The sequence below is a fragment of the Leptodactylus fuscus genome, chromosome 10 (assembly GCF_031893055.1).
Source record: "Leptodactylus fuscus isolate aLepFus1 chromosome 10, aLepFus1.hap2, whole genome shotgun sequence".
Classification (NCBI taxonomy): Eukaryota; Metazoa; Chordata; class Amphibia; order Anura; family Leptodactylidae; genus Leptodactylus; species Leptodactylus fuscus.
This window is the reverse complement of record NC_134274.1, coordinates 19,886,724-19,913,138: the sequence shown is the minus strand read 5'-3', so window position 1 is coordinate 19,913,138 and position 26,415 is coordinate 19,886,724. Positions and strand designations below refer to the sequence as shown.

Sequence of the window (26,415 nt, the reverse complement as noted above, 5' to 3'; positions counted from 1 at the left end):
CAAGGGTACATTTTTGCAAATCAGTCTGCAAGTGCATTGCATTCGCTTCCAGATACTTACAAATACTCTGGTTCTCCATTTCCAGAGGCGGCCGCTCCATTGGTCTGTATACAAGTCCACTGGTTGATGTCACCAGTGACTTCCCAGTTGTGCTAGGGGAACATTTTGGCCAACCTCAGGGATGACCTCTTCACAAAAGTCACAAGACTACGAAAGGCACATCACATCAAAAAGGTGACTGCAGGGGCCTGTGGTCTGATGTAGCGTTCCCCTTACACAAACAGTACAGACCTTGTATACAAACCAACAGAGCTGCTGCCACTGGAAGCGGAGCCCTGGGGACATAGGAATACTTGATATATTTATATCCCCAGTAATAGCACTACCAAACAATAAAACTATGAACTGCACATCCCCTTTAAACCTATCCTAGACCTAAGTTTTTACCATCAAATGATGGCAAAGTTAAATCTTTAGCAATGAAGAGGAACTCCGTCCCTGAAAACTAAAAAGTTGCGTAATGTATGGTGACTCTGCAGAAGACAAACCTACATTTTAACTGTGCAAAGCCGTAACTGGTGCCAAATGCACATTTGTGTATTTCATTAAAGCGATTTGCCAGGGCTGATAGTACACGCTGGCCCAGCTCGTAAAGACGATCGAAGTTCAGGGCAGGACAGTTGCCTGGCAAGTCTTCTACATATTCAGCTTGGACAAGAAAAGAACTGGGAGTGGGTGACTAAACTCACAGCAAGGGCTGCCAGTTGGTGGTTTCTCAATCACTCCGGCTGGTTTCTCAATCAGTATTGACGGGAAGGAATTTAATTCTGGTGCGGTGACGCGTTCCTCTATATATTGGGCTGTATGGGTGAGGGGAAGGTAGAGACCTGGGGCACACAATGTCCAATAGTCTTTATATATAGAAAAATGTTAAAAAATAAAAAATAAAAAAAAAAATCAAGGAAATTCACAATTGGACCATTCCGTAAAATGTATATGGAGGATAGCTAAACACAAACCACAGTCTATACATGCACTATCTGGCTAAAGCTGTTGATCTGTCATGGCAATTACACTTTTCATACACGTGATAGGTTTCTGAAGTCTACGATGTATATAGGTTGTGTAATATTTGACAATATTGCACAACCGATGTAGAATTGGCAATGTAAACTGCAAACTGATCGGTCAGGTTGGGTTTCCTTTAGCTGCAGCTCCTCTGTGCTGGTAGGTGTATTATATTGTTAGCCTAGCAAGTTTGATTATTCATGCTCCTGCCCATAGTCTACTTTACATATTCCACACTTGTACAGCAGTATTTAGCTGTCTTTGTTTCATCTATATTACAGTAGTAGTGTCAGTAATGACCCTTATTGGGTGTCTACAGGCTCACCAGCAGTCCCAGGAAGGTGAATAGCATGCTGACCAAGCTTGTATGCCCCCCTAGGCCCTATGCACACAGGGTAATCTGGAATGGAAAGTCCACATCGTACATTGGCTGGATTTCCACGGCTTCACTGTCCAGTACTGTATATAGCAGGGACAGTAAAGCCACAAGGTGTCGGGACTTTCTGCATCACAGATTACTATGATAAAAGGAATCTGTTCTCCTTACTTGGTTCAAGCTAGGAAATCTGTCTGATGTACAGACCAGAAGTCCTGGCCTGAATTGCCCAATGTGCATGGGAACTTAAAGGGTTTTTGTGTTATTAAAGACAACACAGGAAACAACCGCTGAGACCTCCACTGATCAAGGGAATTGTACAGATATATTGGCCAAGGTGTATCTCTATGTCCTAGTCCATTATTACTGCTGCAGAACCCACCTGGACCATGACCGGTCTGTTGGATTTAGAGGAAACCATTCCTGGATGAGCAGACTCGATCTACCTGCCATACAGATACACGTCCAGCTTAATGGGAAGGATCTGATAGTCAATCATTCATAGCCAGTGTACAGTATTCATCCATTGTATGCATAATGTCCATTGCTCTTTTATACTTAAGCGGACCTATATTTGCGTGTAATACAGTATGATGGCACCAGACGTAGGAAGAAACCCCTTTTTACCTGGTTACATGTGTTTGCTTGTTGATATTGATTTTCTGTTGTCCACCTTCTGGTTGCCTGCACCATGTTACCTGAACAACACCAAGATCAGCCGTATTCCTAGAGTAACTGTACCCTCGAGGAACGTATCTGATGTGGTCGATACCTACCAATGTCTATATTGAAACCTGCTGCTTTTTTTCCATTTCCTGGCTGCTTGTCCTACAGCTGAGAAAGGGGGGGGGGAGTGTAAAAATAGCAGGTCAGGAACAGGTGACAAATGTCACACAGGCAGCACCTGGCACAAGGACCTGCTCCGAAACTAAAATCTCCAGATGTCACACTATCACTCTATTTTTGTAACTAGTTAAAGTCTAATAAATTGAAAAAATAGATAGATATTATACTTGCAAATGTCTGTCACTATGAAAATTGTGCCTGATCAGAGGTTAAACTTGAAGAATGTGAAGAATTTCCTCCATTACCGAAAAAATATAAAATACAAGATCTGACACCCAGCTTTTCTAGAATGCTGTATGGTTTTTGTGCCAGCCTACAAAAAGAGGTTTTCAGGGCTTGTGAAATTGCATATTCCCTGCTCAGGGCAATGGCACTCTATTTTGTGGGAGCCACAAGGGGGCATTATACTGTGCAATGGAAGGCTTTAAAGGGGACATTATATTGTATGGAGGTCACTGATGGAGTGTAATACTGAGACTTTATGTTATAGTGGGACTCTAAAGAAGATATTGTACCATGGAGGGAAGGGGGGCATTATGTTATGTGACTGCACAAAGGGGTGCATTATAGTGTGGGGGTTCTAAGAGCTCAACAAGGCTGTGTGGAGATGGCAGGCCAAAGCACCAACTCCAACTCCATCATAAATGGCTGACCGGCCTGGTCAGACTGACACACTGAAGATCTAGTTATTGAATTCCTATGAAAGTTAAATAAGTAACAAATTATACATGTAAATCTACAATATTAATCATTTATGATAGTTTGACCTTGCACACTTTTCTGCAAAACTAATATACTACTTTTTCCACAGCACGAATGGGGATTAATTTCCATCACCCAGCGACAGATAACATAATGGCACTGAATAGTAAGTTCCCCATTTGTTCTTTTTCTGTTCCTTGTTCCCTGTTTTAACACTGCTATAGATACCAGGATATATTAGTTGTACAGGACTGGTAATAGTATGACCTGCTTGCAGCTCCTCTCCATTATCATTCACTGTATACTGATCAAGTAAGTCAGGATTGCCAAGTGGCTACTGCTTTTTTCAGATATGTTGTTTTCTAGGTTGGCACCGTCTAGAATTGGATTCATTGATCTACAGTGAAGTGTTCATTCACCTTTTTTATATGAATTGTGATTGATTGCGGTGAAGGCTAAGGGTTACACTAAAGCTGCAGTATGAGGCAATTCTTTCACGTTGCACTAGGCATATATTCATTTTATAGCTGGTGGGGCATCATTGTTAGAGGGAACAGAGTGTAGAACATTAGAGATTTCCCAACATGTTAAAGTTTTGTGTGATCTGAGCTCTTCTCATGGGGAATATATCACTATGGGTTTGGTCACCTTAACCTTTCTTGAGCACATTGTCTCCAGACTGCGTAGAGTTAACCATGTTTTGACCACAAATAAGGAGAAGACTGGATTCTAGTGCTTTGGGTGATGTTGTAATTTCTGTGCTTTACTTTAGAAAGAAGTAAAGTTTTCCCCGTGCACTAAGAGTGAGCAGTAAACACTTATCACATTACTATACTTGACTTTGTGAACTCTACTTGCTTAACTTTTCGAGATTTCTGGTGCTCGATGAAGATTCTGAAAAGCTCATTATTTTCTTAGGCATGTTAAAAATCGCAGTGGGACAAAGTACTTTAATCTTTTTAGGTCGCAGCCAGACAGATCCAGGTGCCAGGTGTTAGATGATTTTAGTGTTCATTGACATCCGATGTCAACGACAACCCTATAAACCTGCCCAAAAAGTAAAGTTCTGTTTATGTTGGCCAATCACTGTTTCCGATAACTGAGAGACTTTTCCTCCCCTTGGAACTAATGGAAATGCCCACCCAATTCTGAACCATGATTTTTCCTCCTCTTTTAAAGTTTTATTATATTGAAACATGGCTTAAATAGGTTTTCCAATATACTCAAAAATAACCAGAAATAGATGCAATCTATATGGTTTGATTTACAAATTAGTAGATATCAAAAAATAAATTGTGAACTGTTTAAAACGTCTCAAATTTATTATGGGTGCGTAACCCTTGTGCTTAATAGTGAAAAACAATTTTAAAAAGCGCCGGGGTTACTATTCATGGATAAGGAGGCAGAAAACTGTTATGGTAGACGGTTAGATACTTAGTCTCCCCTAAACCAGCTCATGAATAAACATTAAAAAACACTGCCTATGAAGTGCCGGCAGAACTGGCAAGAATTTGGTGACAAACGGGGGGGGGGGGAGAAGGAAGCCTAACAGGAGATTAAGCTGAGGATATAGAGGACCTGGAGTATTTGAACCACCAAAGGATGAGGACTGGGATATCTACACTCCATCCAATGGGTGATAAAGACAAGTACCTAACCAGATCCAATACACAGCGTTCCTGTATGCTTCCTATAGTGTAATCCCCCCAGAGAGAAACGTTTTCAGCTATGTGTTACAAACAGGTGAGATCCTGCTAGAATTCTATTTTCCTGCCCTTTCCCTACCCAAATTGGTACCTAGTTAGGTACGTGTCTTTATCAGCCATTGGATGGAGTGTAGATCTCTGTCCTCGTCCTTTAGGGGAGACTAAGTATCTAACCGTCTACCATAACAGTTTTCTCCCTCCCTATCCATGAATAGTAACCCTTGCTTGGTCTAAGTCTACACCTTTTAAACAGAGGGAGTATGTATCTGTGAGGAGTAGACTGACTATGTCGCCCTCTACAACCCCCTGCTGATTCTCAACTACTGGGGTACACAAGCCAGGCGTTTTTTAACCTTGTTTTTAAATAGGTTTTCCCAGGAATATAACCATATTTTAATTTTTGGACAGTTTTTGCAAATCTCAATAATTAAAATTCTACAATTTTTTTTTTTTTTTTTTTATAAAGATTTCCTCTAATCATCTACATGATGACAGTTGTTGTGTTTTTTTTGTTACCCCTCTCTTGTTTCTCTTTTGTCTTTTACAATGAATGCAGGAACTTTCTATGGTTTGGGACTTGTCAGAAACCCATCCATGATGCCCTTACTGTGGTTGGGTTTCCTTCTCATACATTTAGTGCCTCTTCCTGATAACCTGTCCAAAATAAGAACATCATGGCTGGATTTCTATGGAATGGAACTTGTCAACTTGTCAGAAAGTTCCTGCATTTGTGGTCCTATCCATTGGCCACTGATCAAGACTGAAAATGTCGCCAGTAAGATGGTTAGAGAAAATCTATTAAAACTCTGCAAAATTATTTGGGTCACTGGGAAATATAATGGCGCTATATAAGTAAGCAAAATTTAATAAATTTGCAAAAATTGCCTACTAATTTAAATATGGTTATGTTCATAGGAAAATCTTTTTAAGGCTCCTTTTAATAAATGTCTTGGGACGTTATCTATCTGGTTCAAAGGATCTCAATGTCCCTGGTGTGCCATGGGCCCATACTTTATGCCACATAAATCCAATTTCATGCTGGGCCACAGGTTTACCATAAAGTATCTAAAATTTAGGGCACTTCTCTTTTTTTTTTTTTTTGTATGTAATTGAGATTTTTTTCTGGTATAGCTAATAAATAACAATTGTCTGAGTGATATTTTTATTCCGTCGTTTTCTTTTAAAGCCTTGTCACAAAGCATATAATTTGAGGGCAGAGAAACGTTTTCTTCTTTTCTAGTTGTAAGTGTATTCGTCGGGCCTTTGAAGTGTTATCGTAATAATTCAGCATTCTGTATTTTCACCATTTTCGCTGTCGGCTGCTTTATTGTGATAAGCCCTAGCTAAGAATTTTTTTTTATTTTTTTTTAAACTTCAAGCCCATAGGACGGCTCCATTTTGTTCTCATTTTATCTTTATATAAAGTGCCTTTGACAAGTTGTCTTTTTATAAACCTGCTCAAAAGGAATTCTTTACAATTTTTTTTTTTCCTGGACTTTTGTTCTAATTGTGGAGATGTCCGCGTGTTCTGTAAATGCCGCAGGTAATAGAAGGCTTTTAAGGTTTTTCTGCCAATGTACCTTCTTAGAACATGGATTGCGTAAAAGACACATTTTATGTGTGCTTTAAACAGAACAGCCAAGATTACTGTACCTATAAGCAATTTGTAGCAGGCCATATGATTGAAAACCCCAACTATGGCGGTCATGAGTCTTTGGCACACCTACACTTGTATGAGGCCGTTCTATAGCCAGCAGTACACCACTATGATGTTTGGCGCTTCTGCCCCTTTGGGTTGTTCTTTGCAGAGTAGTGCACCCGTCCACCCATTGCCCAGCTGCAGTGAGTCTGACTGTGCGTCTGCTGTTTGACTTACGTACTGCTCACTTTTAAGAAAAACTTGGGCTTCGTTCACATCTGTGATGGGCTGTCCAACAGGCGATGTCCGACTGAAGTCGGCAAGGAAAAAAGTTGTACGCCAGTTTCAGTTTTAAAACTACAACCACCTGATGGCCTCCATTACAGTCAATGGGATCCTCTGGAAACCGAGTGTAGCCACTATTTTTAGTCCCCCTATTTCTCTGACTGTCCAGAACAACAGCTAGTCTGATGCTGGCATGAACCTAGAGCTAGCACTGCACATCCTGTTCTTGGAGGAAGTTATTGCTTAGCCTTGAAATATGGCATCCCTTCTAAGACTAGGTTCACGCTTTCACTAGACCGCTAAAACCGCGTTTACTCGCAGACATCATTGACCCCGTGCAGGACTTTACTCTTCTACATTTTTCGTCAGTTTCCGAGTCTGGTCTCGAATGCAGAAACTTCCGTTCAGATGTGAACCTAGCCTAATAATGGAAACTGACTTTTAGTACACTCACTGTACATTTACATTTGGGCTACTTACAAGGATCCCCTAACTACTGTTCCCCATGCCAAGTCTTATGATTGAAATCAGATGGATTTGCAGAAAAACCATCATCAGGACAGGGAAATGTGCCAGAATGGTTGGGGGCCTGTTCGCTGGGTCCCTCAGTCATGAGAACTAGGGACCAAAAATCCCCCTAAGGCTAAGGCCCCACGGGCCGTAATCGCAGCGCTAAAGCGCTGCGGAAAGAACCGCTGCTTGATTGCATTGCAGTTCTTTCTGCAGCACTTTTAAGGGAAAGTTCAGAGAGTTTTCCTCTGCGGACTTTCTCTTAACGTTATATCTACGGGAAAGCCGCCTAGTTTCCGTAGATATAATTGACATGCTGCGATTTGCAAAGCCGCAACGGCTTTGCAAATTGCAGCGTGTCCGTGCTGCGATTTCTTCTGCAAAGAGGGCATGGGATTCGCATGAATTGCATCCCCTTTGCTTGCACTGTAAAACGCCGCTGTTTTTCCCGCAGTGTCTCCGCTGCGGGCAAATTGCGGCGTTTACGTCCCGTGGGGCCCCGGCCTAAGACATCCGCCTTGTGAGTGTCAGTGCACTTAACGGTGCTGACAGCTACATGGGAGTGATTGGAGCTCACTGGCATTCTATTCACATGGTGGCCTTAGAGAGGAACTTTCAGTCCCCATCCTTCTGATGACCCAGTGATCGGGCCCCCAGTGATCGGACACTTATTCCTTGTCTTGTGGAATGGGGATAATTATCCATAACGGGACAAACCCTTTTTAAACTTGGTGTCCTGGTGGGAACATTTGGGATCAGGTGCAACTTTTTAGTTGGTACCTTATTGAGCTCATACTGCTCCACTCTGTTTTACATGTTTACCACGTCCCGACCTGGCCTAGCAACAGTTCAGAATTGGGACAGAGTATGTATATATATTAGACAGAGTTTATATTCTATTAGAGAATTGGGACAGAGTGTATATTAGAAATGTTTTCCCTAATCTGAAAAACATAATCTCTTTAGCAAAAGACATACCTACCATGGGGGTAACCCTATTAGGACCTGTACCAGGATGGTTTTGTGGTCAGACCATGCACAGGCTTGTTTTCTTTGTAGGTGCGCCAACCTTAATAAATAAGGAAGTGGTAAATGTACTGTTCTTAACTGTGCAAGAAAATATTCTCTAGCTCTAAGCAGGTCACACAATGCAGCATCATCTGGTCCATGTATAAGCCTGTAATACCCCAGCCCTATATTACTCAGGACAAGGATACCCATATGTGTATTATATGTGTTAATCTTCCCAACTTTTCCTCTGTTTCCATGCAGCCAGGAGCTATGGCCGGAGACGAGGTAAATACACTGACACTTGTTTTGGGTGTTTCGCTTGGCAAAATCTCAGGAAAATCAGCACAATCTAATAAGCTTTTGCATATTTGTGATTTCCTTTCATTCCTAATTTGTTTGTTTTTTATGATGCTACAAATGCAGTTTTATAATTTCTTGGTTTATTTGATTACTTTTTTTTAATTAAAATTTTCTTTTTGAATCTTATAAGAATAATTTTGGACCTTTTGTTGAATATTTCTATATTGATTTGAACCTTTTGGCTGTGGATTATTTGCTCTCTATCTGTTCCTGAATATTTTCAAGATCTCTGCTTTCCATCAATAAAAAGAATGGTTTAAGTAGGCCATTCACACTTTGGCAATTTGTAGCTGACAGTGGGTTTTGTGTGTGTGTGTGTGTGTGTGTGTGTCTGTGTGTCTATTCTTTTTTTTATTAAGAACCCCCTCCCCCCCAAACCAAAACAAATGAACATTTAAAAAACACAATACGTGTGTGTGTGTATATATGATATATATATATATATATATATATATATATATATATATATATCATAGATTGTAAGCCCTCATGGGCAGGGCCCTTTATATCTACCTGTATAATTATATCTACCTGTATAATTATATCTACCTGTATAATTTGTGTATTGTATGTAACCCCCAAATGTAAAGCACCATGGAATTAATGGTGCTATATAAATTAATATATATATATATATATATATATATATATATATATATATATATATATATATATATATATTTTACATATTTCCTAATCTGGCTCCCTGATCCGTTTTAGTTCTTGTAGATGACGATTGAGGGATTATCTGGATGAATAATCCCACCATTGATCGATTGTCCGCAGTTTCACCAGTCATTGTCTGACATTTATGGCTAGCCTGACCTCTAGTGGATAAAATTCTGGACTTGGGATGGACACACAGGTAGTTGGTTTGCTACATACGGATACACTAATACTGTAGCAAATCATTCACCTGTGGGGCCATCACATCACATATTGTTGTCCACTGGCCTTAAATGGTGAAGGCACAACTCTTGCAAATCATGAGGAATAGATATAGAGATCACAGTGGGAAATTGTATATGTTTCAGTTATACTAAGAATCGCTCTTACTTGTTAAAATTATAATAACCACCAATACAAAAAAAAACTTCAATCATTGTACAGAATTTTTTTGGGAAATCTATTTTTGTAGTTTTACGTGTTTGTGTCGTTTTTATGTTGTTTTTTTTCCCTATGGTTATTATGTTTATTGGAGTTTTAGGTTTATGTGGAATGTTGAATATTCTTAAAGGTTCCAGTTCTGATTTTGTTAGGTATCTTTCAGACAAGGGTCTAATGTATAAAGTTTAGCACTTTTTTCGAAGGAGACAACCACAGGTCATCACTGAACAATAGCGGGTTGACCCACTACATCACCTATTTTAGTTTGGGTTACTCCTGTGGGGGTGATCTAACCCCTGTACAGGAATCTGGTCTTCCCTCCAGGGAGTGGTAGCTAGCTTAACTGGCCAGGTAAGCCAATAAATGCCAATGCAGAGTACCAGAGGACGGGCAAAAGGGTAGGCTGGGTACAGGGCAAAGATCGGAGCAGCACACTTGTGGGATCAGAATAATCACCCAAGGTCAGAATAGATAGCAGAGATGTAAATATCACAGCAGACCTGGATGTAGTCAGATACACGAGCCATGGTCAAGTGCTCAGGACGACGACCAGGAACCCAAACCCTTATAGCAAGAATTAGGTAAGCAAGGTGAAGCAGATATATACAGACTAGAAGAGATTGGCTGGGGAAAGATTTGGGTGCACAAGCTGGCCTTTTTAACAAGGACCCAAGAAGGAAGCGCAATCATATAGGCAGACCCAGCAGCAGCAGATGAAGTTGCGTTTACATGGAAGTGTGGGGAAATGGGAACTGAACAGCGTGTAGTAAAGATGACTGTGTTTGCTTGGAGAGGTAGTAGCGAGTGCAGGATGGGATCACATATTGATGACCCATCCTGTGGACACAGATTAGAGCTTGTTGTATGTCCAGCTTTTTGTTCCTGGAGAATTATCTACTTGAGGATTCTCAGAACACGTCTATAAATAATCCAGGACATTTTATTACAGGGAATATTCTCTGCAAGTAGTAATTAAAAGTAATGTAAAATGGTCCTATAGACACTTCAGAGTCTCGCAGAATATTGTGCCGCAGATAGATGCAGATTGTTTACTATATGGGTGATTTTATATGACGCATGTATTGGCAGCACATGTTTTATACAAATGCTATGAAAAATGATAGAAATTAAAGGAAACTGGGCCGAACTTAAAAGGTTTGTTGGGTGGGGAAAAATGTAAAACAGACTCTTCTCCCTGATCTTCTGCCATGCCCATCCCGGCGTTTTACCAGGTCTCTACTTCCTGGTCACATCCCAGCACATGGCAAAAGCGAAAGTTAGTCAGTCACCCCTATGGGAAGTGATTGGCTGTATGTCAAGATGGGACCAGAAAGTAGGGACCTGGTAAGCATCTGAGCAGAATCTTGTTTTTTTTCATAAAAAAATGGCACATGAAGTTATGGACTTGTCACAATATATGTCAAAAAAAGCTTGGCTTTAGCTAAAAAGATGAACGTGGGCCATAATGCGTTATCTAAGCCACTTTGTATGTGGCATGGAGGCAGCTTTCTGTTGTTGAAACCTTCTCTGTTGCACTTTCTGCAATGAACACTATGCCCAGTCAAGAGAAGGTATTTGTAAGTAAATGCAAGACCTAGTGGAGGGATCCTTAGAGAATTTGTATGAGTTTCATGTTAAGAACTTTAAAACCGTATTTTACATATTAGACATGGCATAGTCACAGGGTGCACCCTAAGTGTATGGTTTATGCATGTCCTACCTATTGGGCTTAATCTTTTACAAAATAGGGAGTCCACTGTCCCCTATGCCACGTTGGGAGGTGGATGTTGGTTGCTACTAGTGTTGCCACTGTTCATAGCCAATGCTTTGTAGCATTGTAAAATTAAAAATTATCACCAGCTTCCCACAGTAAGATCAGTTGTTTGCAAGGGTACAAGATACTGCACAGGAGACTTTTGTCATTAGACAACCCCTTCAAGGCTAATCACAGGGGAATAAGCCGATGCCAGATACCTCTGTTAGCGGCTTACCGTCCCGGGAGTAAAAGTATCGGCATGTTGAAATTCAACATGCTATTCCTTCTTTCCCCAGCATCTGCTGTCAGAGGAAAGCTGATTTGCCCCCATATTAAATGGTCGGCTTGTCCTGCCCAGATCAGGGTGTTAAACCAACATTATATTCGTGTATGGCCAGATTTACTCTGCATTCCATGAATTTAGCCTGTATGTAAAGCTCTTAAACCAAATTTAGTTCCCCTCATCTATTAGATGCCACTCCACGAATTCTGGCACAGATGGATTTTATCTCTAACCCCCACCATTCCTGAGAAATCAGTGCAGTTACTTTTGCTGCCTGATATGTTAATTAGACCCTGTAGTGTCAGGAACCTTCATGTGATGGATTGTAAAACATCCTTGACACACTTTGGCTCCCCATTGGTGAACTGTTTGTAATCCATGTTTATTCATTTGTCCACCGTTTCCCTTTTCTTGTCACTTGGATGGCAATACCCTCAACAGCCACTATGAAAGGTATGGTGTTCTGAGTTCAGACAGTTCTGACGCCCGATGTAGGCAATGAAGAGGTCGCAGCACTTGTAGGAATGCTGCAGTCTCTACAAATAACTAATCCGCAGTGAATGAATGGGATGTTTATACAGGTATTATTTTCCTGTGGATTGAGATTTAGTAGGAAAAACCCCTTTAAGGCCAGCTTCACACAAGCTGATTTGTTCCTGGAGAAACAGATCTGTTATTGGTAGTATTTTTCCAGACCGAACCCTGAGCCAGACCTGGACACCCATCATTATAGTCATCTGCGAAGCAAGGAGCCCCTGATTGCCTGCGTCTCTACTGTCCCATAACAGCATGGGATGATAGAGCTGCTGGGAATCGGGGGGCTCCTGGCATCATATATGACTATAATACTGGGAGTCCAGGTCCTTGCCCAAAGTTCTGGGTAAGACTGCCAAGATCTGGTCCATATCTGTTCATGTAATGCTGACCCCATATACAGATGAATTGGTCTCTGTCCACGTTGCAGCTGCTGAAGAACCTCTTAAACAGGTCTACAAGTCAATCTGTGGTTGACACAGAGGAACTACTTGTTATAAAATAGATAAGTGATATCTGTGTGGCACCGCTTCTCTTCCTAGAATTGTTAGATGTAAAACTTGACGTTTAGACTGTTAATAGTTGCAGATGCGTCGGTGGAAAATTTGCAGCGACAGGTATTATGGGACACAAACTACGTCTGTCATCTGAATAATCTCTGTCTACAACGTAATTAATTTCAGTGTTTCGCAGAAATTTGGTTGGAACGTTTTGCATATATATTTATTTAAATTTTTTTAAATGAGTCATAACATTTAAATGTAAGACCGGTCATGACAATTTCTCCCTCTTTCTAGGTCGGTCTTCGCTTTTTCCCTTTGAAGATGGATTCCTAAGTGATAGTCACACTGACCAGTCCTTGTCATCTGGTTTGAGTTCTCCCACACACTGTCAGAACGGCGAACGGGTTGAGCGCTACTCTCGTAAGGTGTTTGTCGGCGGATTACCTCCAGATATCGATGAAGGTATTTACACTGTTAAATCTTATTATGCGTAGACCATACAATAGTAGCACCTAAGCCACTCCGAAATGTTTTACCAGTGTCCCATAATTCTCAATTAGTGCGAGCAGTAACTCTGCGTCAGTCTATGCTTACGGACTTTTACCTTCATGGGTATCATTGTGATTTCTAAATTTGCAGTATGCTTTGATTTCCATGTAGATTTTTTCCACGAAGTGTAGATGGGGCTGAAACCCATTTCATTTCTAGTGCAGAATTCTGTATGTGGCCTATTGGTTAACTATTTTTATTAAAGGGGTTGTCTAGGCTTAATTTTTTATTTATATTTTTTTATTTTAAATTTTGGGCTATAAATACCTGATGGGTCCAGGGGCTGGGTGTCCACCCCCTACCAATCAGTTGTATGGAGCTGCTTCTGGCTCCCATCCTGTTCACAATACAGGACTGGAAGCAGAAAACCCTGTTTGCTATAATGGCCAGACGCCTTCACTGTAAATGAGCCCCCATTGAAATCAATGAGCGCAGAGTTGCAGTGAAGCGTCTGGCCGCTACGCCGGAAGAGTGCTTCCGGTCCTGTATTGTGTATTGGAGAGGCGCCAGAAGCAGCTCCATACAACTGATTTGTAGCTGGGTATCTGCCCCTACTGATCAGGCATTTATGGCCTATTCTGAGACTAGGCCATGGACAGCTCCTTTTTAATATATATCTTACGCTAGGGTCACATCTACTTTTTGCCTCAACACACACTAAATATATCTATAGACTTCAGTTCCCGGATGGCAGACAGAGGAGTGTCATCTTGGCCTCTGTCTGACCAGTATACTTCATCACAATACCGCTGAATAAAGGATGGAAGAGCGTATTAGATTCCTGTACTATTTCATCCTGCAGAAGCCATTATAGCCTACGGGTATAACAGTTACCATACATCACCAGCCTTCTCTATACAGATACCTTGAGGGGCACCTGTGACATAAATGGACAGGGCTTACTGGTGCTTCCCTGTCACATATAGCAGAGGTAATCTGGTCTTTTGTAAAATGGCTGCGTGTGAGGTGACACTCCAGCTTCAGAGCTATGTTCGTTCAAGTTCGTAGTGTCTCCTCTCCGTTGTCATTTTGTCTGTAGTCTGGTTTAGAGGAGAGGTTTTTACCCTAAACATAAGCCATCACCACTATCAGTTACTGTGGAGTAGTATGGGGTGGTATCCCACTTTTATGTCTGTACAGTGGGACATATTGCAGCTTTATGTCGGAGGGATATGTCTGGAGATCTTGTAATGTATACCTCCGATGGAAGCTAAAGCGAGATGTGAACCTAGCCTTATGCTGGCAGAAACTTGGGCCACAGCTGCTCATCTATGAAGTCACTTAATTGTGGTTATCAAAGTGTGTGGGGGCTTTAAGAATCCTCGGGGCTAATCATATGCCATGTCATTCTGAGTGAAGAGCCTTAGGTGTGGGCTGGATATGACTCAGGGATTTCAAGAAAAATATATAGTATGTCTTGATCATCCTCTCTAGTTTTGCACTAGGTATAACAAAGTACATCTGTTCTGAACTAAATGTGCCTTTTTAAATAAGTTTCACATAATTTGTAAAGGGGTACTCCATTCCCTGACGTGTCTGTTTTAGTAAATTCTTACATTCCCCTTGGAATAAGAATTCTGGAACCTCTCTGCTCATGACTCAACATGGTCATTCCTCTGTCAGGGTGGGCTCACACTACTGTTATTTAATGTAATGTGTTACAGGATGAGAGCAACGGACATTAAATGACAGATACAGATGGAGCCCCCCTCCATTCAGTGTCCATTTGCGTTCATCCCATGTAGATAAAAATAAAAAAAAATGATAGCTTGACGGGAATGGACTCAAATGGAAGGGGATCCCTTTGTGTCCATTACTCTACTACTGTTAAAGTCTGTTGTTCTTATCCCATGATAACATCGGACCCCAGTAACCCTAATGTGAATCTATCTTTATTCCACCAAGAAATTTTAGAATTGATCAACTGATAGATATTGCCATTCTACTTGTCAAAGTGTTTTGTCTCTACACACCCTAATATTAACATTGACTGGACTGTTGGGCCGAAACACCATGTGGTGTAAATGGTGTGATTTGGTCGCAGCGTTTTACAGTGCCTGCAAAGTGAATGGGATTTTAGCGAATTCCATCCACACATTGAAGAGAAATACATGTGGCGGAAATGCAAATTCTAAAACGGATGTGTTTTTGGAAATCATAGCATGTCCATTATACCTATGGAAACAAATGCTGGTAGTTTCCTTATAGGTATAATTGAAGCAGAAAGTCTGCAGAGGAAAACTGTGTGGACTTTTTGTGAAAAGTGCTGCGGAAAAAATCTGCAATGTTTTTCCGGTGCAGTTTTTCCCGCAGTGCTTTTTCTCTGCGGCCTGTTGTGTGGGACCTTAGCCTAAGAGTGTGTAGAGACGCCCCAGCTGGTAACACTCAGTAGTTTAATATATTCAGAAATTTCTAGTAGGAAAAAGAGGGATGGCACAATGCAATGATCACTAGGTTTATTTTCACTTGAAATGTTTATCTGGGTATTTTGGCAAATATCTACTTCTATATACTTGTTTATTATACTGTCTTATGTTATTTTTGCAGATGAGATCACTGCAAGTTTTCGAAGGTTTGGTCCTTTGGTGGTAGATTGGCCTCATAAAGCAGAAAGTAAATCTTACTTTCCACCCAAAGGTAAGGCCTTGTCTTCTTATTGTTAAGTATTAGACTTGCCACAAACAGTTTAAAGGGATTCCATCATTGGGAAAACTCATCTTTAACTAAGCATATATTTGCATAGCCTTTAGAAAGGGTATTCCGCACATACCTTTTGTATGTTAATCCCCTCAGCTGTTTTTTAATTAGCCACTTTTATTGATATGCTAATTAGCCAGCAACGAGCACTCCGGAAGTTCAGTGAGCACTGTGTTTTACAGTGTAAACAGGGTGGAGGTGAGAGCAGGGAGGCTCATGAGTTAGCAGCAGCCCCCCCCCTGTGTACACACGGCACACAGTGCTCACTGAACTTCCGCTGCTCGCTTCTGGCTAATTGGCATATCAATAAGAGTGGGCTAATTCAAAAACGGCTGACTGGCTTAACATACAAAAGCTATGTTTGGAATAGCCTATGTAAATATATTCTTAGCTAAAAATTAGTTTTCCCAATGATAGAATCCCTTTAAGGCTGAGGCCCCACGTTGCAGAAACGCAGCTTTTTTACTGGCAGATTTTCCCGTGGTTTTTTTCAGCCAAAGCTAGGAGTGGCTTGAGAAGAAGGTAGAAGTAGAAGAGTGTCCTATATATTTCCCATTCCTTGTGTAGCCATTCCTGGCTTTGGCTCCAAAGTAAAAATATAAATCTGCAACCAAAAACTGCATTTCTGCAACATGGGGCCCCACACCCACTGGGATCTAGCCCTTTGTGTTGAACTTCAGGCTTTATCAGGTGTCACCCGGCTCAGTCACCTCCTTCCTCTCTAAGGTGTTACATGTATTATAGAAGTTGGCAGATTCCATCACTGCAATAGCAGTATTACTTATGTCATATACACATAATGCCATTGAACACTGAGACGTGCTGGTTCACTTAACCTGTTGCTGGAATTTGGCCTGGGTAATACATGTAGTGACCTGGAGAGAAATCTCAGTTGCTTACCTTGTCTCACTTGGATAGTGATATTTTAGTTACATACAGAGTTCAGTTTCCGTATACAAAATTGTCAGGCCGACTTCAGACAGCTGCAGTGTTGTCAGATTTTAGTGTCTATTGTATTGTATAGTGTATACAGATGTTATACACGGACCTTCTTCACTTTTATTGATCCAAATTTAACTTTTTCTTACCAGTCTTCTAGGCAGTACATGTCCAGATCTGTGTATCACAAATTAAGCAGCTTTTCTATAAAAAAAAAACAACAAAACAAAACCAGTTTTGTGATGGGTTATCACAAAGTGATATGCTATCCTGTTTGTGTCTGAGCGGTCCACCATCGGTGGGAAAATGAACAGCAGCCGTTCAAGGGTTTTGTTAGCATGTTGGTATACTGTTGAATTGGTTTCATGGGACGTTCCTTAACCAAACTGGAGATCAACCAAGGCTAGGTTCACATCGTCAGCGATTTCCCACGAAGATCTCTAGCAGTTTGCCGGAAAAAAAAAGCGGACACCTGACTGGCTTCATTATAGTCAATGGGGTAGATGATTAAAAGATCCCATTGTGTCTGTTCTTCTCGTCCTCCAACGTTCTATAACAATGGGATGAAGGATGCAGATATGCCCACATCTGTAAATTGTCCTGTATTTGGCTCTATCCATCTTCCCTATTGTGAATTGGAAGTGGAACGAAATTTATTGGATGTTTTAAACTTTTTTTTTTTTAACAAAGAAAAAACTGAAAAATTGAGTGTGAAATTATTTGGACCTCTTGTGTTAACTTTGTAGCGCCCCCTTTTGCTGCGATTAAAGCTGCAAGTCGCTTGGGATATGTCTCTATCAGTTTTGCACATCGAGAGACTGAAATTCTTGCCCATTCTTCCTTGCAAAACAGCTGGAGCTCAGTGAGGTTGGATGGAGAGTGTTTGTGAACAGCAGTTTTCAGCTCTTTCCACAGATTCTCTATTGGATTCAGGTCTGGACTTTGACTTGGCCATTCTAACACCTGGATATGTTTATTTGTGAACTGTGCTGATGGCTGCCATTTTGTGAGACCATGTGGCCACCATGCGGTCACCGACTCCATTTTAGATTTTGAGTCTTTAATATGCCCCCCCCCCCAAGCCCTCGGGGTGTGACCTCTCTCCAGTTTCTTATCCAATAGACATGCATCAGGACTACTGTTTCAACACTTCCACGAATCATGTTATGCTAACTATGCAAATCCAACCTGTTTTGTCTATGCCATGTATTATATACTGTTGTATTGCTACCATTAAAACAGAACACACTGTACACATACAAACTGTATGTGGAGTGAGCTTCTCTGAGCCTGGCTTATTACAAAACGAAAAGACAACTTTATTAATTTGGACTTCAATACAGTGATACTTAGAGCTGATTGTGCTCACAATAACAAATAGTGGAGGTTCTAACCTCTAGGACTACAACACAGACTTTGAATGAATCCCTCCATACAATCTCCTCTTATCCACGCTCCTTCATATGGGGGTCGACTATAGATGAGTATCTCAGTGGTTGGACAACCACCAGTCGGTACGTGATGAATGCTTCTGGCTGTAGCCAGCCATAGGTTGAACATATTTTGGTTCGCAGTAACCAAATCTCTGACTACTTACATTCATCATAATTTGTTAAATTCAAATAAGATGTTTTGCCCACAGAATTCCACAAGTTTCTGGCAGATAGAATTAATAGTTCCTGTTTTTTACATTCTGGATTTATTATTCATAAAAATATTACATAGGAATTTCAGTACTGCTGCCAACTCTGCTCCGTCTTTTGGTGGGTTAGACATTGGTCTATCTAGGTGCCATTTCCATATGGGGTGCCCCATTGAGCTTCCATCAGACACCCTGAATACTATATGCACAAGTATTCACTCTATGGAGTATATCTCCTTCTCCTAATATTAATGTTACCTGTACATAAGGTGGTGTCTATAGCTGAAGATCACTTGAAGATATCCATCACGAAGACTTGATACGTTAATACGCTTCTAAATAATTGACCAGTGTGAAACAAAAATGAGCAAGAAATGATAAATGTACCACCAAAAAATGTATCTGTGGCCAGTTTCATTGGCTGCCACTCTTGTTTTTGCAGATGTGGGATTGTAGGTTACAGTCTGAACACAGGCATCTTCTCGAGAGCAAAAAATTTTACATACCTGGTGGCAACACTGTGGCTCAGTGGTTAGCACTGTAGCCTTGCAGCGCTGGAGTCCTGGGTTTGAATCCCGCCATGAAAAACATCTGCAAGCAGTTTGTAGAATGGGAGGAAATCCACATAAACACGGGGAGAACATACAAAGGCTTACTGATAGGAAAATAAAAAAATGTACAATATGATCCCTATATGGGGCTCACAATTTACATTAAAAAAATGTACCTAATGCTTGTGGCATTTGTCGTCAGAGGCCACTTGGAGAACCCAATACACATAAGGCATTTGGTAATTCCTGACGAAATTTGCCGTTTCGGATGGTATTTATCAATTGTCATTGTAAGAAATTTTACACGATAGAAAATTAGATGATTACATTACGGCTTGGACTGACTGCTTTGTGCCATGACAGAATAAATAGTTGCTATGTAAGGGACTGCAGCAGAGAATTGTTATTCGGTTCCTTTTACCGTTATTGTAGTCTTTGATATGGTCGCTGACTACTTCATCCATGGAATAGTCCGTGCAGGCGCCTCCTGAATACGTTACTTCTTGGCACAGGTCACTGTAAGGGTTTTATAATCTAGTAAGGCAAACGCTTGAGCAGAAGACGGCTCGTAATGAAATGCTGGAATGCAACGCACATTCCTGCTCTATTACTGGACTGAATTGTTGAACTCTCTCTCTTTAGACCTGGAAATATTTTACACTGGGCCAGGAAGCCTGCAATACATTGGCGCTAAGTGCTTTACCATGTACATTAAATATTTCATAAGAGATATATTTTTTTATTTTAAATTTTTTTTTTTTTTTTTTCTTTTTACAAAGAATAGAAGAAAACAGGTTGCAAAGAGAACTGATGTCATCACCTGAAGAGACCCTCAGTATTTCCTTAAAATTTACAGCATGGGAATTTATGCTGCAGATTTTCACTGGAAATTCCAGCAAATGCCATGACAAGTGCACATTTTGTATCTTGAGGTTTTGCAGCAGAAAATTGCTACTTGTGAATAATCCCTAATTGTTGCCATTATATCTGCCGCCCACCAGGCGGTGGCACAACGTACCAGATGGGAAGAACAGCACCAAATAAAGTGTAGTGGTCATGCCTGGTAACTGCAGTTTAGTGTTATTGGTAGTAAAATCTTGGAAAACTCTTTCACGATGTCCGTGACAATGAATTGATTTGCAACTTTTTAATGGATATTTTTAATGTGTACTTAAAGGGGTTATCCAGTTTCAAAAACTTATTGCAAATGCATCCACAGCAGTTCTGAATCTTCACTGCTCCCTTGGGCGCCCTTTGTTTGGCTTTATTTTACTTGCTGTTCTTTGTATCACTGTAACGCGAGGTTCATACCTGCGTTCGGGTTTCTGTTTATGGGGTCCGCTGGGGACCCCACGGACGAAAATCTAATCTACTATTAAAAAAAAAAAAAAAGTGGTTACCCGCGGACCCCATAGAATATGATGGGTCTGGTGGATTTCCGCCAGAAAAATATGGAGATAAAAAGTTCTGCTTGCATTTTTAAAGTGGAATGGGAAATGGAATCCCTGAGCGGAGATCAGGTGCAGGTCTGAACCTAGCCTTATTTACAGTCAGTGAATCTGTACAGAACTTCATTTCTCATGATTCATCTGCCCGCTCTCACATTCTGTGTACCCTTGCCTTCTCTTCACTCCCCTGCAAATGAAATGATAAATTAATCCCACATCTGAGATCATGTTCTGCTGTGATGTTTTGTTTGCTGGCTGAAATGCTCACAGGGAGGGGTGGTGAACTTACCAACAAAACTAGAACCTCTGAAAATAAATCAGACAAACTCTATTGAATTTAAACACGATATACACTAAGAAGTGTTTTGTATTGTTGCTTGGCCTATATATTAAAAAAAACAAAAACCCAGATAATGGTTTTTAGCCAAATTTAGGTAATTTCCATAATATCTTTAACCAAATATAACAATTGTTTTGTCTTGCAACATACTGTGGTCAAGTATGAAATGTATGTACAGTATCAACTGAAGTTTGTCACATCCAAAATAGGTTGTGTTGGAACTTTTTGGCTGTCTGTCCACGATAGTCTACTGTGTATGGGCTACACCTATGGCTGGCTTGTGTTTGTGGCCTCTGTGGGTTGGGACATGTTCCTCCACCATAAATAACATTGTCATTTAGTAAAATGACAGATACTGGAACAGAATGCCATGTTGTCCGTTGTACATCTTCTTTCATGTCTGTTATTGTCATTGCTTGGGCTAGACAAGCGTGTGTTGCCGGTGGTAGGGTTGGACTAGGTGTTTTAGGACCAATCAACAAGTGTTTGTTTAACCCATCTAAAGTCTGTGTATGGCCAACACTTAGGCTCACCCTTGTATACTCTGACCATGCTCTGAAAACCCCTAGCCAGTGCCCCTGCAATGAAGCTAGCCAATCACTGCTCTCCTGACTTCTCGGGGTTACCCCCTATGCAGGACACTTGCTGGCTTTGCCAGGATTGTGGGATTCTAGTAGATATTCTAGGCGGGCCAGTAAGTATAGAACATCTATCTTAGCCTGTGTAAACCTAGATATATGTATGTATACTGTAGGTACTTGTGATTGTTGTCCTTATAACTAATTTGACAAGGGAAAATTGCTTCCATTGTGCGCCATGGTGGCTTCTAGGACATTACAGTCCCGTATAATACATTCTCGCTTACAGCTTCCATCTACAACGCAGGCAATTATCCCTTCAGAAAGCCATTTAAGTACCTTTAAAATGAAGGGGAGCTTTGAGTGTGAAAGGATAGCCTTGTCATACGGCAGCGGATCAATTAGGACCTCTGCTAGGAGATCCATTTGTGCTATTTACTGCTGTACGGCATACATACACTCCGCGCCCGCCATAGATTGCTGTCAGCGGGCGACTTCTCTTTTCAATTTCACTAACTCCTTGTTGGTTAAACAATGAGAAGGCAGTCAGCGGGCAGTGGGGACCATTACGGGAATGCACGCCGACAGGCCGCAGCGCTGTGTGGTGAATGGAAGGTGAAAAAATCCAAACTGTTTTCCTGTATTAATATAAAAGTAATTAGACTGCGGCGTCTTTCCCCCGCCACTATGAAAGTCTCCATTCATGCATTCAGATATATGTGCGGATTCCAAATTCTGTTTTGACAGCTGTACTTTGTAAAATGAGAGGAGCTGCCAGACCTTTTTTTTTTCTTTTCCATCTCCCAGTACTGTTTCCTGTTTATAGTGATGAAGAGCAGGGCATTATGGGTAACGGGACGTCGAGGGTTTACGTAATATTTTGATGTACCTGCAGCACCACCTCACACCAGTACTTGTCACATTTTAGCCAGTGCATTCCAGTGCCAGGTTTTATCCTCTGAATGCAACAATTTGCTAAGGCCTTGTTCACTTTGGTGTGTCCTATGGATCTCAAATACTGGAGAACTAGATGTCTGTGGGCCCATTTTGTATCTCCATGAAAAAGAAATGTTCTGTATTATACTGGTATTCTAATACGGTGCCATTCCTGTTCACCAAGCAGATGAGTATGGTCCCTTGCTATTGTTTACAACATTCAAAGATTTGCTTTACTGCAGCCACCTGAACCTGTAGACCAGAGATGTTTGTTTCACTTCTACAGGCGTATTGTGAGCATGATACATACATTACATAGAGGTTGAAGGAGCTGTGATATAGTTGTAGAGTTCAGTCTCTGGTACGTGGACATCCGAAGATGCAAAAAATTAAGCTGTACGACTAGTTTCATGCCAGCATAGATGGTTATTAAGACTGGAGTACTACATGCCGGTCTTAATAACTCTACCCTATTCCTTTTAATCACCACATAATTATACCTGATAATAACTTAAAGGGGTTATCTAGTTTCCAAAAATTATTTTTAAATTCATCCACTGCAGTGCTAAATCCTTTGTGCACTCTTTACTTGGCTTTATTTTACTTTCCCATGATGCAATTGCCTGCTCTCACTCTGTATACCTCTTCCTTCTCTGTTCTCACCTGAAGTGAAATCACAGGATATACACATTGCCTGTGTGCACACTCCCTCCCTGGGGTCTGTGTTGTCAAGTTTAGTTTTCAGTCCATGCAGCACCGCATATCTAATCGGGTAATAAATCGCTGCCAGATCTGGGTCAGTATGGGTGGCTTCAGACAGCAAGGAGGTCACGTACTACTGTGACGATAAATATTTATTTTTTTCCATGAAAACTCACTCTTTTATTTATCAAGTGAGTTGCAAAATGAATAGAAAATATAATCAAGACATTGACAAGATTAGAAATAATTTTTTTTTATTTTTTTTTTAATAATTTACTTTCGCCACAGAATGCTCCCTTTGCAGCAATTCCAGCCTTGCAGACCTTTGGCATTCTAGCTGTTAATTTTCTGAGGTAATCTGGAGACATTTCACCCAATGCTTCCAGAAGCCCCTCCCACAAGTTCAATTGGCTTGATGAGCACTTTTTGCGTACCATACGGTCAAGCTGCTCCCGCAACAGCTTAATGGGGTTGAGATCTGATGACTGCGCTGGTCCATTACAGGCAGAATGCCAGCTGCTGGATTCTTCCCTAAATAGTGCTTGCATAATTTGGAGGTGGCTTTGGGTCATTGTCCTGTTGTAGGATGAAATTGGATCCAATCAAGTGTTCTCCACAGTAGGCATGGCGTTGTAAAATGGAGTGATGGTATTCCTTATTCAAAATCCCTTTTACCTTGTACAAATCTCCCACTTTACGAGCACCAAAGCAACCCCATACCATCACATTCACTCCACCATGCTTGTCAGATGGCCTCAGGAGTCTTCCAGCAACTTTTCAGTTGTTCTGCGTCTCACAAATGTTCTTCTGTGTAATCCAAACACCTCAAACTTCGATTCGTCTGTCCATAACACTTTTTTCCAATCTTTCTCTGTCCAATGTCTGTGTTCTTTTGCCCATATTAATATTTTCCTTTTATTAGCCAGTCTCAAATATGGCTTTTTCTTTGCCACTCTGCCCTGAAGGCTGGCATCCCGGAGTCGCCTCTTCACTATAGATGTTGACACTGGCATTTTGCTGGTACTATTTAATGAAGCTGCCAGTTGAGGACCTGTGAGGCGTTGGTTTCTCAAACTAGAGACTCTAATGTACTTGTCTTGTTGCTCAGTTGTGCAGCGGGGCCTCCGACTTCTCTTTCTACTCTGGTTAGAGCCTGTTTGTCCTCTGAAGGGAGTAGTACACACCGTTGTAGGAAATCTTCAGTTTCTTGGCAATTTCTCGCATGGAATAGCCTTCCTTTCTAAGAACAAGAATAGACTGTCGAGTTTCACATGAAAGTTCTCTTTTTCTGGCCATTTTGAGAGTTTAATCGAACCAACAAATGTAACGATGGATGGAGGGGATGGAGTAGTCCAGTATGTGGTGCAGGTAATAACATGGCTGTTTATACCAACATCTCATTGTCTCTTCTGTTATGACCGTTTTGCTAGAAAAATTAAATGTTACCGCTCATTTCATGGCCATATGTTCAGCCACATATGTTTAGTCTTTGTGAGCCTATAACCGCAGCAGATGCCAGATTTGGATATAAGCAGCTTGTAAGACATGATATTTGGTTTGCATCTGGATTAGACACGATGAAGGACAACGCAGCATTTGACTTTTTACACTTCCGTTTGACATTACCTGAAATGTCATCATAGATTTTTTTTTTTTTTAAATGTTACAAATCTCGATTTTATATTTTGCTGTTTTTTTCCTCTAAATAACATACTGAATTTTTTTCTTTTTTTAAAATAAGAAGGTTAAAGATAAAGTTTATTCTTTGGAATTTGAATCCCCAAAACATCCCCTGTCCCTATATACCCTGATACATAAATGGGATCTCTTCATTTAGGCCCACCGCATCTATGAGCCAAAAGTGAGTGCTGCTCTATAGGAGTAGCTCATGTACTCCTTCTATCTGACCACGGTTGTCTATTTATGAGGGAGTTGGAGTCAGTGGTTTGGCCTACTGACTCCACAGTCCCTATCCTTGCACTACTTGGATAGCCTGCATCTGAATGACTGCCTTGTAAGGCCCGGTTCACACAACCGGGAAAAAGAGAAATTCTTCATTTTCTGCCACCGTATTCGGGTACAGGATTGCCGCAACGGTATGCTGATGCTTCAGCTTTCTATCACTGCTTTCCTGTGCTGCATAGGCCCAGATGAATGACTTAGCTAATTGGGAAGAGGTAGTTGGGAGAAGACCCCCACACACACACACACACACACACAACCCCTTTAAATGTTGCTTTGACTCGCACATTGCTGGCATTAACAACTGGCTCTTCCATTTCCCTGTAGATAAACCTGTCCGACCATGTCTTTAAGTGTAATACTTATTGGTGCGCGCCTCAGAGTCTGTTTAATGTCCTGTCCGACCAGATTTCTGTCTCCCGTCTTTAGTAAATTGGCCTTTTTCTAGACGGAAGCATTTCAATTTCCAGAGCAGTTTTGACAATCCTTTCTGAGCGCGAGGCTGCTGATTTTCCTCATTGAAGCGAATCCTCAGTTGCACATTTTTCAGATGTCAAGTTGTGCTTCTCTGGTTTCAGTAAAAGTACGAGGCAGAAAGTAGGTATTTCTAGTCACTGCCATTTTCTTTCTGCGAGAACACTACCATCTTTGTGGCATGACTTTGCAAGTCCCGGTGTTTAGTCCTAGGATATTGTCTATTTTATTCTATTTATGGCCAGTTTGTATAGTCTGGTGTTCAATCGTGACAATGCTTTCATGCCACAATTTTTTTGTGTGTGTTTGTGTTTTCTATTGGACACAATGTCCCTTTTGTCTTATTGAGATGTGACTGTCATTTTCATGTTCCCTTTGTCCGGTTCGTGCACGACAAGAACAATTCACTCCTAAATGAAGGACACCTGGCTGTGTGGGTCCATAAATGGTATTTTAATGTCATTCTTTTGACTCATTAAGCCTGTGAGTCTTCAGACTGTAAATGAGCGCGCCTCATCATCTGGGACACTTGGCATTCTCATGTCATTGTGCTCAAGGTGACTAGATAATGCCAGCTCCCCGTGTGTTCTCCTCGTCTACAGAAATGCATCTGCCCAAGCCAAGCATGAGACATTAGATTTTGTTTTGTTCTAGTTAGGTGTGTGGTGGTTTATTTTGTTTTTTCTTGAGTTGTATAGTTGTTGTCATATTAGTAAGTCGATGTGTTCACAGTAAGCAGAAGTGTAGAAAACCTTGAATTGGTACAGAAGGTATAATAGAAAATTCTGGACTTTTCATTATGCAAACAATAACATTTCTCTAAAATGCGTCAAACCCTGTCCAAAATGGCTTCCAAATCATAATTGTGCCATGTAATGACCTTTATAGAGGACCTTCCACCACCTCTAGTC

General features: G+C 41.0%; 1 protein-coding gene across 2 annotated transcripts in view; it reads left to right on the top strand.

Annotated features, from left to right (window-relative positions):
• The window catches only part of CPEB3 (cytoplasmic polyadenylation element binding protein 3), a 91,807-nt gene that overhangs the window by 48,059 nt on the left and 17,333 nt on the right, over positions 1-26,415 (top strand). The window contains exons 4-7 of one of the 2 annotated variants that reach the window (XM_075258755.1): positions 3,102-3,158; positions 8,405-8,428; positions 12,981-13,148; positions 15,783-15,872. In XM_075258755.1, coding sequence (XP_075114856.1) covers positions 3,102-3,158; positions 8,405-8,428; positions 12,981-13,148; positions 15,783-15,872 — 339 coding nt within the window. The remainder of the gene's footprint in view (positions 1-3,101; positions 3,159-8,404; positions 8,429-12,980; positions 13,149-15,782; positions 15,873-26,415) is intronic. The other variant, XM_075258756.1, reaches the window with a different exon arrangement.